General features: G+C 37.2%; 1 protein-coding gene across 2 annotated transcripts in view; it reads right to left on the bottom strand.

The window, feature by feature from the left end:
• FGF12 (fibroblast growth factor 12) overlaps positions 1-16,246 on the bottom strand; it is a 544,642-nt gene that overhangs the window by 340,181 nt on the left and 188,215 nt on the right. Inside the window, exon 1 of one of the 2 annotated variants that reach the window (XM_081302065.1) lies at positions 9,102-9,221. The exons of the other annotated variant lie outside the window; for it this stretch is intronic. Within the exon in view, the coding sequence (XP_081158191.1) occupies positions 9,102-9,192 (91 nt within the window). The 5' untranslated portion in view covers positions 9,193-9,221. Of the gene's footprint in view, positions 1-9,101; positions 9,222-16,246 lie in introns of those variants that run through there. 2 annotated transcript variants of the gene reach the window in all.

The raw sequence follows: 16,246 nt of genomic DNA, 5'->3' as shown, positions 1-16,246 counted from the left end.
TCTGCTTAAAAATTCCTATACACAGAATGAAAGGGATTATATTTGGATTGTGATTTTGTAAGCATAAATTTTCTTGTTTTATAGAGTTTTTACATTTTTCATAGTTTTCTACTATGACAGAAAAACATATAATCTAAAATATACATCATTAGTTTTTGTTATGATTATAACACATTTTCATAAAAATTAAAATAATGTAGACATAAAAGTAAAAAAAAGTCTTTTCTCTTTACCCTCACTCTCTAAAGGTCACTGTCTTTAGCAACTTTAAACTCACTCAAATACACCACACACAGTCACATAAGCACAGACATTTTGGATGGATCTCGATGCACTTGTAATTTAAAAATTTTCAGGATCAAGCAAATAAATGTTTTAGAAACTATAAATCTTTACCTGGAAAAGCCTTTGATTCCTAATTTGCATTATCTAACTCTAAGGATATTTGCTATTCTACAAATTTCATGAGGTTTACATGCCAAAAGACCAAAGGTAGTGATAGATGTCCTCCACTTTCCATTTTGGTAGTTTTATAAAATGCAGCAACAACTTTTCACTCTACTTCTGACCACTTTCAGATACTTTTCAGGCTGTTTATGAATGAAGGATTGTCACCAAATTAGCACAGACCATTATTGTCCCAAATTCCTGATGTCAGTTAATCTTCTGACCTCAACCTTTGAGTAGCTGGAACCCTAGGCACACTCACTGCTCCACACAACATGTTATTGACGGAATGCAGAAATGTTTTGGGGCCAGGGGATCATCATGATGGCTTTAAGAATGACTTCATAAAGTCTGTATGTATGCTGCACACCCGCAACTCCACAGAGTCAAGGTCAGACACTGAGCCAACATGGCAATTCACTGGCTCTTAAGTTCCTCCAAATTAAGCAAATAATTAGTGCCTTAGAAAATGATGCAGCTAGCAACAACCCCTCTCCCCTCAAAAAAGAGATTCATTTTGTGCCACTAAGTTTTATTTAAAGACCATGCAATCGCATCCCAGCTGGCTTCATTGAAGCAACAACGTGGGCAATCAGTGGCACCAACTGCAATGCTATCATTTCTATAAACAGTAATGAGTGGAGGGGGTAGGATGGTACTAGAAGCTTATGTACAAACAAGAAAAATCATTTCAGCAAGAGAGATTGTCTTGACAGATTCACAGTCTCTTTCTGATTGTCATCCTAGGAGATTCAAATGCCCTGCATTTAACGGCATTAGAAGAAATATTCAGACATGACATTTGCAACATTGTGCAAGAAAATAACACAGCATAAAGATAGCAACTGCATACACTAAGTTGAAAAAAAAGCAAATTATTTTCATTGTTTTAAGACATTCCATAGAAATTGAAAGAACAAATCCATGAGCACTCCCTGAATATCTTTTTGTAACTCTAGCACCACAAAATAGCACCTTTTAAAGAAGCTGATGTATTATACCTGGCTGTGAATAAATGGATGTGTGGAAGGAAAGGCAGGGCAGACATATAATATAGATAACTAGGCAGGATATCTAAATATGGGCAGTGCTAAGTAGGACTCAAATGAGTAGTAGAGCAATTTTGTAAAAAATTTGCTTTTTTTATATCTTCATCTTATTTTCATTCAAACACATTCTTCAAGTAAAATGTGCAGAGATATTACTCCCTTCCATTACAGCTCTCATCCTCCACACCTCAGCACTTACTTCCAAACTCCTAGGTGCTTTTCACACTCAGGGAAATTAAAAAGAATCCTAAGGTGAGATCCTTACTACTTCCTTCAGGTGACTCTTATCATGGTACATTAAATCAGGTCCAGGTTTGTTGAGCTGAATAATCTGAGGCTGACAATTTTTTTTTTAATTTGGGAATGTATCTTATCCCGCCTTATATTAAACCTTTTACTTGTAAGTATATATGTCCTTTCGGGGTCTCTTCTGCATAACACAGAACCTAGCATGTAATCGGTCCTCAAGGATTATCTGCAGAATGGAAGCATGGCAACTCATGCAGCCAGATAGCATTGCTATAGCCCTATGCCCTTGGAAGGAGAAGGACAGAAGGAAGGGAGCACTGCCTTTTAGGCAGGGTCAGCTGGCATACATCAAGTATGCTAGACTTTGGGAAAAATCTGACTTCTTTTCCCTCTTCTGTATTAATGCAGAGCAAGGCAAGTGCATTGCTGGTCCATGACCCAGGTGGAAGCACTGAGCCATTCCCTTCACCATAAAGTGCTGCCCTGATTTTCTTCCCAGTGCATACGTTTGGAGAAGTAAAGGAGTGTTTGCTTGCATTTTTCTTTGCTTGGAAAAACTGCAATAGTGATGAAAAGTACCACATTGTCACTGCTTTTCAGGCACCATAAATAATTCTTCTTTTCCCAGATATAATCAGGGGCATCAAAAGGTAATTTGCACATTTCAGAGTGAGTAGAGAAGAGTAACTGAGTCCTTAAGAGTCTTACACTTATATCACAACTTTGAGAGGATCATCACAAAGTATGTAGAGATTCGTTTCATCTTTGATAAAGAGGGAGGTATCACTTGAGGAATAATGCAAACTAAGGACACATAATAAATTACTAGAAGGGTGATAACAAAATTTCATACTTTGTATGCTAAATTGATTATTAAAAGACATGAGCAAAACCAACACATTATTCATTGTATACCCAGACAATATCATAAAAATGTTGAAATGTTTTTCAGTGAAAAGAATCATAAATGTTACCCAATAACTCTCCATTAAATGTTACCATTTTATCATTTTAAACATCAGAGCCTTATAGTAAACAGAATAGGCTGGATAATAGACTACTTTAAAATTTAAAGTTACTTACAAAAAGTAGGTTTTAACTTCTCATCTGAACTAGGTGTCCATCGTGTGATGGGGCTCTTTGCATGACAGACACCCAGGAACACAGGCTAACAGAGTAACCACTACCTTGAACTTGAGCAGCAGCAGCAAAGAACTTGAAGTGAACCGTGCTCTGGGCTATTAAAGCTTCCACAGGGAAGCATGTCACTTCTGCTCACATTTCACTTGCCAAGGCAAATCATTCAGCCACATCTAACTTCAAGGAAATGGGATAGTGCTGTCTACAATGTGCCCAAAAGGAGAACCTAAAATGCTGGCTGAAAAGTGTTAAATAATAACTCTACAAGGAGGAAGTGAGCAATCTGGTTTTTAAAATGGTCAGAAGACACCTCACCAAAGAAAATACACATATGGCAAGACAGAATATTAAAAGATGTTCAATATGATATACTGCTTAGGAATCACAAATGAAAACAATGTGATACCACCACATGCCTATCAGAATACCTAAAATCCAAGATATTCACAACACCAAATTCTAGCAAGGATGTGGGGCACCAAAAACTTACATTCATTACTCTAGAAAATCAAAATGGTACTGCCACTTTGAAAGACAGTTTGACAGTTTCTTACAAAACTAAACATACTTTTACTGCATAATTCAACAATGATGCCCCTTGATATTTACCCAATAGATGAAAATTAATGTTCACACAAAATCATGCAAATTGATGTTTCTAGTAACTTCATAAATTCCCAAACTTGAAACAACCAAGATGTCCTTCAGTAGGTGAATGCATAAATAAGTTACAGTGTATCCACACAATGGAAAATTATTCAATGCTAGAAATGAACTATCAAGGCATGAAGATATATGGATGGAAATTGAATGCATATTATCAAGTTAAAGAGCTCAGAATAAAAAGACTAAGCACCTTATTATTTCCACTATATGATGTTCTATAAAAGGTAAAACTATGAAAACAAAAATGAAAAATTAATGTTTTGTTTATGGGTTGGGGAGAGAGAGGAATGAATATGTACAGGATTTCTAGGACAGTTAAAATATTCTATATGATACTATAATGGTAGGTCCCCATGGCATTATGTATTTGTTCAAATCCATAGAGTTCACCATTGTAAATGCTAATATAAACTATGGACTTTGGGTGATAATGATGTGTCAATATAGGTGCATTAATTTATGAAGGATAATGACTGCTAGAGAGATTCCAGTTTTATGGGTTGTCTCTGTACCTTCTTCTCAATTTTATTAAACTAAAAAGAGTAAGTCTATATAGAAGTTCTGGTGATTATTACATCTACAAATAGTAACAAAGTGTTTTTTAAAACTACTATAAGACAAAACAATAATGAATGCCAACTTCTTGAATTTTCTGACATTCACATTAAAAAATATCATTTAAACAGCAAAAAAATCTTGAAAATAAAATCTATATGAAATTTATGAAAAATTACATATCAAATAACATATTCATTTTAGTTATTGAAATATCATTAAAATAGTGAAGAATTTTAAGCTGATGGCATAAAATCCAGCTCAAAAATTTCTACAATAAAGATAATTATTATGACTAAATCATCAATAATCTTTCAATAAAATTTCTAAGACTGGATAACTGAAGACACTTCCATATAAAAATCAATCATGTTTAAAAATTAAAACAATGTAAACAACTGAGTATCTGTCATCCAAAGATGGACTTTGTAATTTGGTTTTTGGTGGGGTTTTTTGTTTTGTTTTTTTGTTTTGTTTTTTGAGGAGGGTACTGGGGATTGAACTCAGGGGCACTCGACCACGGAGCCACACCCCCAGCCCTATTTTATATTTTATTTAGAGATAGGGTCTCACTGAGTTGCTTAGTGCTTCCCTTTTGCAGAGGCTGGCTTTGAACTTACGATCCTCCTGCCTTAGCCTCCTAAGCCACTGGGATTACAGGCCTATGCCACTGTGCTGGGTTATTATTTATCTTTTGATTTGGTCAATTTCTAAAGCCTGCATTTGAATCTAAAACTATCCTCAATTAATAAATGTGTTATTTTCCTTTACCCAAATTTTAGGAGGCATCTGTTAACTATCTTTGAAGAAAATTCAAAGAGATTAAAAAGTGGTATGGAAACTTATAGATAAAGGTAGAGTGGAGCTTTACACAATTGTTTAATGCTCATAATATCGTATCTTGGAAAATAAGCTTACACACACAACAACCACTTTGTAGCAAATATCCTTTCTTGAATCATTTCACTGTCCTGGTGAAAACTCAGTGCCTTCACCCCTAACATATGCAAGTGTCTGAGGCAACCTGGCTGTACTTTGGCAATTTTCATCCAGATACCCATGCTACACTTGAAAATAGTAGTGTTGCTGCATTTTTGTTATGGTTTTCTGTAGAATTAGTTGATGAGTTATTTATGCCCAGAGTTTTTAAATTCCACATCCAGGAAACATTGTGATTGTTTAGTTCTATCTGCTAGACATCTAATAATCTTTCATGCAGCCAAGCAGAGAAACCCCTACCTGAATATCACAGAGGAGTCACAACTATACACAGAAGAGGGGTGATTTTTCTTTAAAAACTTAAAAGTAATAGCACAAGCAAGGAAGCACATACACACACACACACACACACACACACACACACGCACACTTATGTTTCTACTATTATAGGAACCTACTGGTGTCTTTGAGGTAAGGAACTAACTCAGCTTTCTCAGGAGCCTTGTTGTTAGGTCAGGATACCCTCTTCGACAACATTTGAATGGCCTCTGAAGTGATCAGAATCCTACAACCTTAACCTCTTTGATGGACAGCTTCTGCTTCCCCCTGACTACATCTTTAAAGTAATGGGAGCAGGCAAGAAAGATCTTGTTTTAACCACTGCTCTTCTCTGAGCTTGTTTCTTTGTAAAGGTCCCACCTCTAGAGAAAAAAGAGGCTTTTTACTTTACTCCCCCTATGAATAAGAAACTTAGTATTTTATCACATTAATAAATCCCACATGTCCTGAGCAGGACTGTTTAGAATTTTAAACTTCTAATATGTCTTTTAATGAATAGGTTACACATGATTTTTAAAAATTATTTCATTTGGAGAAATGAAAAAAGAAAAGGAAAAAGTGATCATAAGATGTTGGAATTTAGTCTTACACAATCAACTTAACAATGCTTGAGACTGTTTTCTATTTGATATGATATATTATCTTCATCCTACTGAAGGAGAAAGGATTTATAAACTAATAAAATGGATAAACTAGACAAAAAATTAATGTTTCATAATTCAGAGGATGGACAGGAAGAATAAAATATGTTAATTATACTAAAAAGCTCAAAAGTAATGATTAATTTGTATTTTCTTAGTCCCATTTATTTGATGGAATTTTTTTAAAAATTAAAATTTTTACAGTTCCAAAACTTTAGTTAGTGACATCTATAAACTTATTTTTTAAAATTACATCACTTCCTTCCTATGGCCCTCACTTACCTTAACCATAAAAAAAATGGGGAAGAAGTAGCTGTCATGAAACTCTGTTACTACATGCTGACATTGTTCAAAATATACTGTATTCTTTTCAGACAAATTTTTAAAAGTAAAAATAATTCAGTTTAGCTCTATTTTTATAAATTGGTCCATGAAAAATGTCCTGGTGTCTTTAGTCTAATTTGCATGTGAACATGAGGAATACCAATGTTACATGAAGAACTATTGTGAGGTCATGCCAATGGCACAAGACACATGAAAGAAATCAACTTAGAATAGAACACAATAATGACAATATCTAAAATATACTAAGCATGTTGTGCATGGTAGGCTTAAAGTCCTTAGAGCAGTACCTGGCATAAATTGAGAGCTTGATTAATTTTTTTCAACCCATATTTTATTTGCTTATTTTTATGTGGTGCCAAGTACCACATACCCAGTGCCTCTCACATGCTAGGCAAGTGCTCTACCACTGAGTCACAACTCTGGCCCCTCAATTAAATTTTTAGCTATTTTTGATTCATTAAATGTTTACAATATATGAGATAGGTACTATGCTCATCATAATTTAGATTTCTGCATAAACTGAGAAACAGCAAAGTCATATTAGGTATATATAATCATAAGGTTAAAAATAACCACAATTCGAGTGAAGGTAGTATAATTCCAGAAACAATTACTCAGTAAATAACTAATATTACCTGTCTGTGGAAAAGGTGAGAAAGAATTCTCATCTCCTCTACTTAGGACTTATCATTTCACAAGACTTCCTCTAGAGAAAGAGTTCCCCAAAATAAAACATATACGCCAGTAAGTAAATATACACATACAAATAAAGCATAACAGTTTTCATAGAATCACATGTTAAAATCAAATGCAAAGTCAGATACAGGAACCAGGGGAGAGCTATCATTATTTTCACTTTTTTTTTCAGATGAAATTGAGTTTCAAAGATTTGTGGTGACTTACTGAGACTGCCTTGTAACTTGATGTCTCTACTGTTAAGTCCCAGGCCTGCTACAACCTATGCTGTCCCATCATAGAAGTCACACTTTCTATTTGGATTTGTTACTATTTTGGAAATTACCCTGCATATGAATTGAACATATTACCTAATTTTATACAAGGAAGTGTCTGGTCTTTATTACACACCATATACACCTAAATATTTTTTACATCTTAGAAACTAGCACAGAAGTTATATTCTATTCACACTTTATTTAATGTAAATCAAGAAAACTGAAACAATATAACATACATCTTTTCTGACACTCTGCAATTTGTATCATGAAAATGTAACACTTCAACATAAAGCCTCTTACTTTAAAATGTAGTGGTATGATATCTTTTAGCACTTACAGATATGGTGGCAAAACAGAAAGACTGTCTAAATATTCTTCTGAATTACACAGAAGTAAGAATTGTAAACTTCTAATATGTTTTTTAGTGGATGGGTTCTACATGATTTTTTTAAAAAAATATTTCATTTGGAGAAATAAAAAAAGGAAAAAGTGATCATAAGATCTTGGAATTTAGTCTTAAACAGTCTTATTGCTAATTTCTTTTCAAAAGTGTGTTCTCAACTATCACATAGAGTTAAATTATCCTTTAAAATAGCTTTAGTCTTCATTCTGACTAGTGGTAACAAGAAAGTCAAAGTTTTAGAAAGGATGAATGAAACCTACATGTATTCTAATCTTTCCAAATATAATTTTCATAGCTCCATAACAGAATGAAAATAGGAACCATTACCAAATGAATCAGATGTCCAAAAATAACATATGAAGAAGTTTCAAACACAAAATCCATTATAATGCGATTGAATTTTTGAATGTTAAAATTATTCGGGATTTGTGGACCAAATATATATATCCTCGTAGAAAGAGAGATTTGTTTAGACATAATCAGATGCTTTTCCCTCTTCCCTTGCATTCCACCCCTATTTTTAAAAAGAAAATAAAAATTTTAAAAAACGATAATGAATTAACACTTCAAAATTAATATATGATTGCTTTAAAGGGAACTTAACATCTTTAAAAATAGATAATAGAAAAAATGCTGTGAAACAATCATTTTGCAAGGCTTCAGCAGAATAGAATCACTTATTTGGCTTTAGTTTAGGGCTTTTAAAATTAAATTTTTAAATTACTTTTCTCAATATTACAGGTCATTCGAGGGTCTAATTTTGTTTCTTCTCCCACCTGAGCCATTCCTGAGGGACCCTTCTGGTTAAGCCCAGGGCTAATTGGGACTCTCCCTGCTTCAGCACCAAGGACAGAAACCGCTAGATCTCCAGAGAAAAGTACCCCCAACTGCCATAAGATGTCTACTTCTCAGACAAAGCAGGAAAAATAAGATACCTGCCTCTCCAGCCACCTGTTTTCAAGTCCCCTCTCTTGTCTAATGCACCGGCAACTTCTTGGAGGAGACACTGAACAACTTCAAGTCTTAAGCTACCCTCGCAAATCACAAGGAGAGAGCCGCGAGAAGTGTGAAAGCAGGTCACTCAAGCACCCCTCAAAAAGGTACCCATGGGTTCCAGTTTAGGCGCTGGGCGACAGCTGCTAGCGCGTTCTATAAAGCGCTGATGACTTCAGAGATGTTAAAGACACACACACACACACACACACACACACACACACACACCACACACACCCGCGGCGGGGCCGGTCCCTCGCCCCTGCAAGGAAACGCCCTCCTTCCATCACTGAGGGCGCTGAGCGAAGGAGGGGAGGGAGGCGGAGGAGGATGGGGGTGTTTGCAGTGTCTTAGGGCTGGGGAAAGAAGGTTTGCTCACCACTTGGGCTGTTGCTGGACCTCAGGCTCCTTCCACAGAGACACTGCAGCATATGCACTCCTTTCCTCAGAGAAAGCTCAAGAATCTTCATGGAGAAGCGCGTGTGTGGGGTTCGCCAACTCCCCGCCCACCTCCGCTAATTGTCCAACCAAAAAGCGGCCTCTCTTCGGAAGCCGGGTCCCGAGTCCATGGCGCGCGCGTCGCAGGTGCAGGCTAGCTTGCACATGGGTCGGGAGGGAACCCCTGCTGGAGGAAGGAGCGCGGCGGGAGCCGCGGCCGGAGCAGGATGGGAGGAGGAAGTGCTGCTCCGCCGGGCCAGCCCTCCCGGGAGCCGGAGGCACTGCCACACCTTAGTGGATCGAACGTGACACAGTGGGACTTTCCGAAAGAGGCGGTTCAACTGCGCGCGGGAGGGTGAGGGGACAGGTTAGGAGGAGGACGTCTCCGTGGATGGGTGCCTCCTTTCAGGTGCTGACGCTGGGAAGGACGAGGACCGGGTCCTGTGCCGGTCTCCGCCTTGCGGACCCGGGTTTGGGGCACCTCTTCGGCTCCAGCTCTCAGCCCCGATCGTGACCCCTGGGCGCAGGCTTGAGCCTGTGTCCTCGCTGTCCGCGGCACGGGTTGGGCGCAGAGGGGATGGGTCCGGACTGCTAGGCGGGGCAAGCTTGGAAGGCAGGGCTCCCACGGGCTGCTGGTGGAATCAGCGCGGCGGCGCGGCGTGGGAATCAGGCGGAAGACCTGGACCCTGGAGGCTGCGGAGCGTCAGAAGCGACTCCAGGGAACTGGGGTGGGTGGGGGTGGGGCGGGGAAGCGAGTTTTCGGATAAGCTCTTGAGTGAGGGCAATGAGAAAGTAAGTATGCCTGGGCGTGGGCGGAGCGCTGATGAGGGCATCTGGACATCTGGGTTTTTGCATGGGGCTCTGTGACCTTGGGTAAGCCACTTACCTCCCTGCGCCTCTCTCCCTAAATCTGGGCTGGGAAGAGGGTGCGAAATAGAGGATTCGCAGCTTCGTGATAGTTTGTCCCATGTCTTCCAATCTCCTGGAAAAACTTAGTATAGGTGCAGTGGGACGTGGGACCAGAATGGAAAGCCAGCGTTAGAGAAGGAGAGGCAGTTGTGGCGGGAAATCTGAAAACAATTGCGCTTCACTTTGGCAGGAACATTCTGATAGGCTCTGCCTCAGACGACAGCCCCAATAACCAACAAGTTTCTCCATGACCAAGAAGCATCTCGGTGCGTTTAAGGGTCTGGATACTTCCCTCAGCAGCCACTTTGGCTCTCGTCCTGCAACCGAATTCCCAGAGGCCATCAGTGCCCTTTTGAAAGTGGGATGACTGAAGCATCAAAAGCATGCTGGCATGTGACAGGATGCCACCCTACGTGGAATCTCAGTGCAAAAAGGCAATAGGAGGTTAAGAGCACAGACGCTGGAGATAAGCAGCATAAATTCAAACTCCTAGAGCTGTGTGTGCTCTTGAAGAAATTAATCTCTGTGCCTGAGGGTTTTTTTTTTTAATCTTCAAAAAGTGTTAATGATAGCATCTACCTCATACACCCCTTTTAAGGGTTAAAAAAATCTTGTTACAAATAAGTGCTATAATAGTGTTGTCGATTATTATTATTTAGCCCCCTCCAATAGGGTTTTGGATCACTTTCACCTTCCAGTGAATGCCAGTATCCATACCAGTGTCTAAATTTCTATTTGAACAATCCAGGTGACAAAGAATTTAGCAGCTCCCCCAGATAGTTCATTGCACAAAACCTGTTATAGGGTTTACCCTGACATTGAGCCAAAACCTGACTTCATCTTCTTTCCACCTATGGTCTCAGAGCTCCCTATCACTAACTGCTAGGGAGTTCTTTCATACAAGGGAGTAAAAATGGTTATTGACTCTTTCCAACCCTATAGGCTAACCCTCCACAGTTCCTCTGACATTTTCTAAAAATTGAAGTGATGATTGAAATGCCTGAAAAAAGTTTCTTCTTTTTTTCCTTTCAAAGATAGTAGGAAAACCAGAACATGTGGAGCATCCCCCAAGCCCATAGGCACCATTTGTTTAGCCCCTGTCAGACTGAGTTGTATGCAGGGCCATTGTGGATGATTCTAAGACTCAGAAAGCCATGTCCAGGGCTCCCTTCCAACACCCTCTTAGTCCCACTGTTGGGTGAGATCTCCAGACTTCTGTAAGCTTCGTGGTCCCTGAAGATCTTATTAAAGCCAAGGCACTATTATCACTGAGGAAGTGCTGAGGCCCCAGGGCAACTCAACCATGGTCTTCATCTTTCTAGTCTCTGCGGGAATTAGTGAGAAACTGGGCTCATCTGGGATTTTACCCATAGAAATTCCCCAGGGAGGGAAAGACAATTAGTAAATGGAAAACATCTAAAAATAGTACTTTGTGCTGCAGCAGAAGACAGGGAGTCTTCTGTAAATCTCTACTGCTCTGGAACCCAGTACCTACAGCTCTTGCTTTACTTAGAGAAAAGGCTATTCCTTAAAAAGCAGCAAATAAATAGGACGTGGCCTTGGTTCCCTCAATGGAACTTGAGCAGAGGGAGCAGGTCTGCATGCAATTTTAAAGCACACACAACCTCCTGAGTATCAATTTTCATATTTATGATGAGCATCTCTTCCTACCTGGCAAAGCTGTTGCAAGAACTCAATGAGGTGAAACACATGAAAGTGCTTTGCATATTCTGATTATCTTTGCAAGCTACGTAGTTATTACCATCTTCCCTGGGTTTCAGGAACTGGACCACTAAGGTCTAACTCAGTGGCTCTTTCACTTGATTATACAGTGTATATAAGAGTGGATCTTCTGATTCCTCTCAGAAGACAGGGCAGGGAATCAATTCAGTCACAATTAATATTCAAATAGCCTGATATCTTGTCTAACCCACTGTCACAGTGATTCTTATAGCCAGGTATATTCATCTCAGAGAGAATCCATCATCACAATCTTGAAAAAGAAAGTGAGAGATTACATTTGCAGGGTTTTGTTGTTATTGAATTCTTAGATGAGTTCAGCTTAAACTAAAGATGGCGCGTCACATTTGAAGGCAAAACATTTGGTTTCCATGCATTATGAACCTATGAACAAAGTGAGCCCAAAAGGGACTTTATCACTGGATTTTTATTACTTAGACTTAATTATAAAAAGATTCCTTACACCTATCAGTTCTACAATGTATATTCTGTTAAAAGTAACTCCTTGTGTGACTATCATCTATCTTCACAATTAGGCATATAGAGTTCAGTCTTTCTAAAGTAACTTGAGCAGGACTTCAGAAGAATTCATTTTTACATGTGCCACAATATCCCAAAGCAAGATGATGCAAAACAAATGTAAATTATAGTAGGCAGAAATATAAAGATGGAAGGAAAGTGGCAGATTCTAGTTTGAGCAAAATCTTTCAGATTTCTGCTTTCTGTATATTATTTCCTAAGTCAAAATCAAATTTTACTGGTACTAATATATTTTATATTAATTTTAAAGTATATTATTTTTAATGACTAAATTTTAAATGATATTGTCTGTCTCTAATTGACATTTTTTAAATTAACCATTCTTTCTTTTTCTAATTAGATACCTTGGACCAATCCTAGCCAACAATTCATCAATGTGGTTTCAAAATGAAATAATTTATCACTATTTCAGAAGGGTTGAAGAGTCTCAGGACATAAGGATAGATAGACCTGTTTCAATTTCTAGTACCTAAATTTTTATTTTAAAAAATAATTTTAAAAAATTTTTTGTTTGGTAGTAACCAATAATTTATGAAATTTCTGAGATTGTTTAAATTGTGGCTTATGTAAGATATTTTCTGTTCATATTAAACCTAGGAATCTGTTGAGTCTTGGCATCAGCTATGCAACTCATCGGTGCATTTATCTGCTTAGAAGCCTACATTGAATTGGTAATGACCTATTCAGAATGTTGCCTGGTTCCAGAACTTTTAATAAGTATGTTAATGGAAAACTGTGTATTGAATATACCAAGAAAACAAAACAACATAAGCTAAAAGATTGGAATCAGTATATCACCTAGCATAGTATATTTGTTCCATTATATACATAACCCACTGACTCTTCAAGGACACAAACCATGCCTGTATCTCATGTCTTAGAAAAACCTAAGACTATTTTGATAGGCAACAATACCAATCTCTTTAGATAATTTGACAGAAACAGTCACCAGTAGCTGGATTAACTTTATTAGTGACATATGGCCCAAATAACTTTTAACTGTTTCTCAAAAAACAAACACAATTTTTGTTTGTTTTGTTGCACTGAGAATACACCTCAGGGCCTTAGTATATACTAGGCAAGTGCTTCACCTTTGAACCACATCCCCAGCTCACATGGGGATATTTTCATAGTTTATCTTTTTCCTAGCAGACTATGGTGGTGCAAGCTTTGTTTTAAAGTAAGTTTCAAGGTACAGAAAAGCTGCAAAATAATACACAGTCCATGTATACTCTTCACCAACTTCTAATGTAAACTACTTATGTAATCCATGTACAAATATCAAACCCAGAGCATTCACACTGGTACCTAGTGATGAAACTGCAAACTTCATTCAGTTTTCACTGGTTTCCCCTTAATGTCAGTTTTCTGTTTCAAGATTCAACCAGGACCCTCCCTGCACTTAGTTCTCCTGTCTCTTTCATCTCCTTCTATCTGTTCTGACCCCTCAGTCTCCTCTTGTCTTTCAGGAATTGACCCTCCTAATTAATATCAGTCAAATATTTCATGGAATGTCTTTCAATTTTCTAATTATTAGTCAAAGTTTACTTATTTTGGAAAGAATGTCATAGAAGCAATGTGTGTCCTCTCAATTTCACAGGACTGCATATTTTCCACAAGTTATATTAACCTTCACCACTTGGTTAATGTAGTCTTTGCTAGATTTCTATATTGTGAAGTTATATTTGAAATTTATACTTGAAAAATATCCTGAGGAAAAAAATTTATGTTTTTCTGTTTTAGCATCACACCTATATCTGAGATATGTCAGATCAAGGTAGAGATACAAATAGCTAACACCTATGATTCCAGTTCAAGACCACACATGTCAGATTAGTTTTTGCCCTTTCCTTATTTGTGACTTTTTCTGTGATTGGAATACCTGACTTCTATTACTTATAATGTATCTGCTTATTTACTCAATCCTACCTAGTATACATGTAGTTACAGAACTGCTGACTGGATTTCTCATGAGAAACAGATTTATTATTACAGTTCAGTTATGCATAGTTGTTTTTGTCTTTAGCTTTACAAAATCCAGTTAAAATATTGTTTTCTAAGGTGACCTGGTTAGTTCTTTACGTGCTCACCCTCTTCAATATGGTTATTCATTTGTCATCTACCTAGGTTCATTTGGTACTCTTTGCATTCCATACTTGTTGATTTTTAATTTTTTAATTAAATTAACAACTTTGTTCATCCTTTGAGTGGGTAAAACATTGTTATAGCGCAAAGAGTTAAAGGTTTACAATCAGTATGCTCCAGTTAAGTGTCATGTCCTCTCTCTTCCTCCTGGACAGTCCCCCTCCCTATACCTTTCCTCTCCTTTCCTAAGCATCTCCTCTAGTTAGGGAACTGGTCATATTTTAGCTTATATTTATCTTCCTTGTGTTTTGTTTGTACACATGGACAGATACTTTCCATTAGTTTTAGTTGTGGCCTTTAGTTTTGTTTTTTTTTTTTTAATATCATGCTGTTACAAAAAATGCTGCAATAAATAAATAAAGTGCAGTATTTTCATATTGTTTCAGATGTGTCTTCAGGGCACATTGCTAGAAATGGGAATGCTGGTTCAAAAATAAGTGTATAGAAGCTTTGCTAGGTATTGAATTTCCTTACAGAAGGGATCTATAAATTGGGATTCTGGGCAGCAATACATGAGAGTGTGTATTTTCCCAAGTCTCACCAATAAAATTTATTGTTCTACTCTTTGTTTGTCCATTTGATTATAATATTGTCTGAACTTGCATGCCTCTAATTATGAGTGAGTTTGAACACTAAGATATTTACCTGAGAACTTATTTGTGAAAAAAATTATCTGCTCATGTCAATTGTATGTCTTTATATCAAAACAAACACACTTGTTTCTCAACCTCACTTTTAAAAGACCAGTGCTTCCTACCAAGGAAAGCATTGTGGTTAGATTAGATTAGATGACATGCTTGATTTTTTTGTTTGTTTTGTTTTGTTTTTAAGACAGGTATTCAAAACAAGTCCAGTGTTATCAGGAAAAGCTTATAGGTTTTCAAGTTAACTTTTAACATATCCATCCACCTATACTACAAATATTTAAAAACTACAACTGACTCTTCATCCTAAAAAACTAAAGAAGAGAAATATGTAAACCATAAGTAAAACAAAGTTTTCTATTAAAGACAGCACTTCAGAGTTCAATGAAGTTACAAAAATGGGAATGTTTTATTTTGTTTATTGAGAATGGGGAATAAGCAGTTAGGAAACTTGAGCTAAATGAAGGAACTGCTCTGTGTTTAAATACAGAATTCCTAGTGCTCAGTCAATGCTACCATCTTCCTTTCTAGCCACAGTTAATAGGTACTGCCTCCCCTCCCCCGAAGAACAAACTCTGCTTCTGAACAGAACAGGGCCTGGAATTCAGACTCAGGTTTGCCTCCATCCCTGCCCCTCTATCCCTATGATTCATCCTATTACCATTAGCTACAAAGCAATAAGTTTCACCTACCTTCTTTGGAAGCCCTATATTGAATTGGTAATATCCTGTTTTGTTTTCTTGGTGTATTCAATACATAGTATATCTGACCCTAATAGACTCAAATATCATCATAAAATGAGCAATGAATAACATAACTTTTACAGTTGTTGTCTGATAAAACCTACATTAATGAATAATACTCTTATTATATAATTATATAATTATATAATAATATTCTTATTCCCCCACTCCTTCCCAGACTCTTCAAATATATAATACTTCCAGGATTTGCTGCTATAGTGGTACTATTTTCTTCTCACCTAACAGCACTTTGCCAAGTTGTTTTGAATAAATGCCGAGCTTGTCATTTATAAGAACTTTAAAAATGAGCCCAGTCAATGGAATGATAGGGTTTTGGTATCATGATAATAGGGAAATATGAATTT

The sequence above is a fragment of the Spermophilus citellus genome, assembly GCF_964194105.1.
Source record: "Spermophilus citellus genome assembly, chromosome: 7".
NCBI lineage: Eukaryota > Metazoa > Chordata > Mammalia > Rodentia > Sciuridae > Spermophilus > Spermophilus citellus.
Note: the sequence above shows the minus strand (reverse complement) of the source record. Positions and strands in the feature narration are given on the sequence as shown.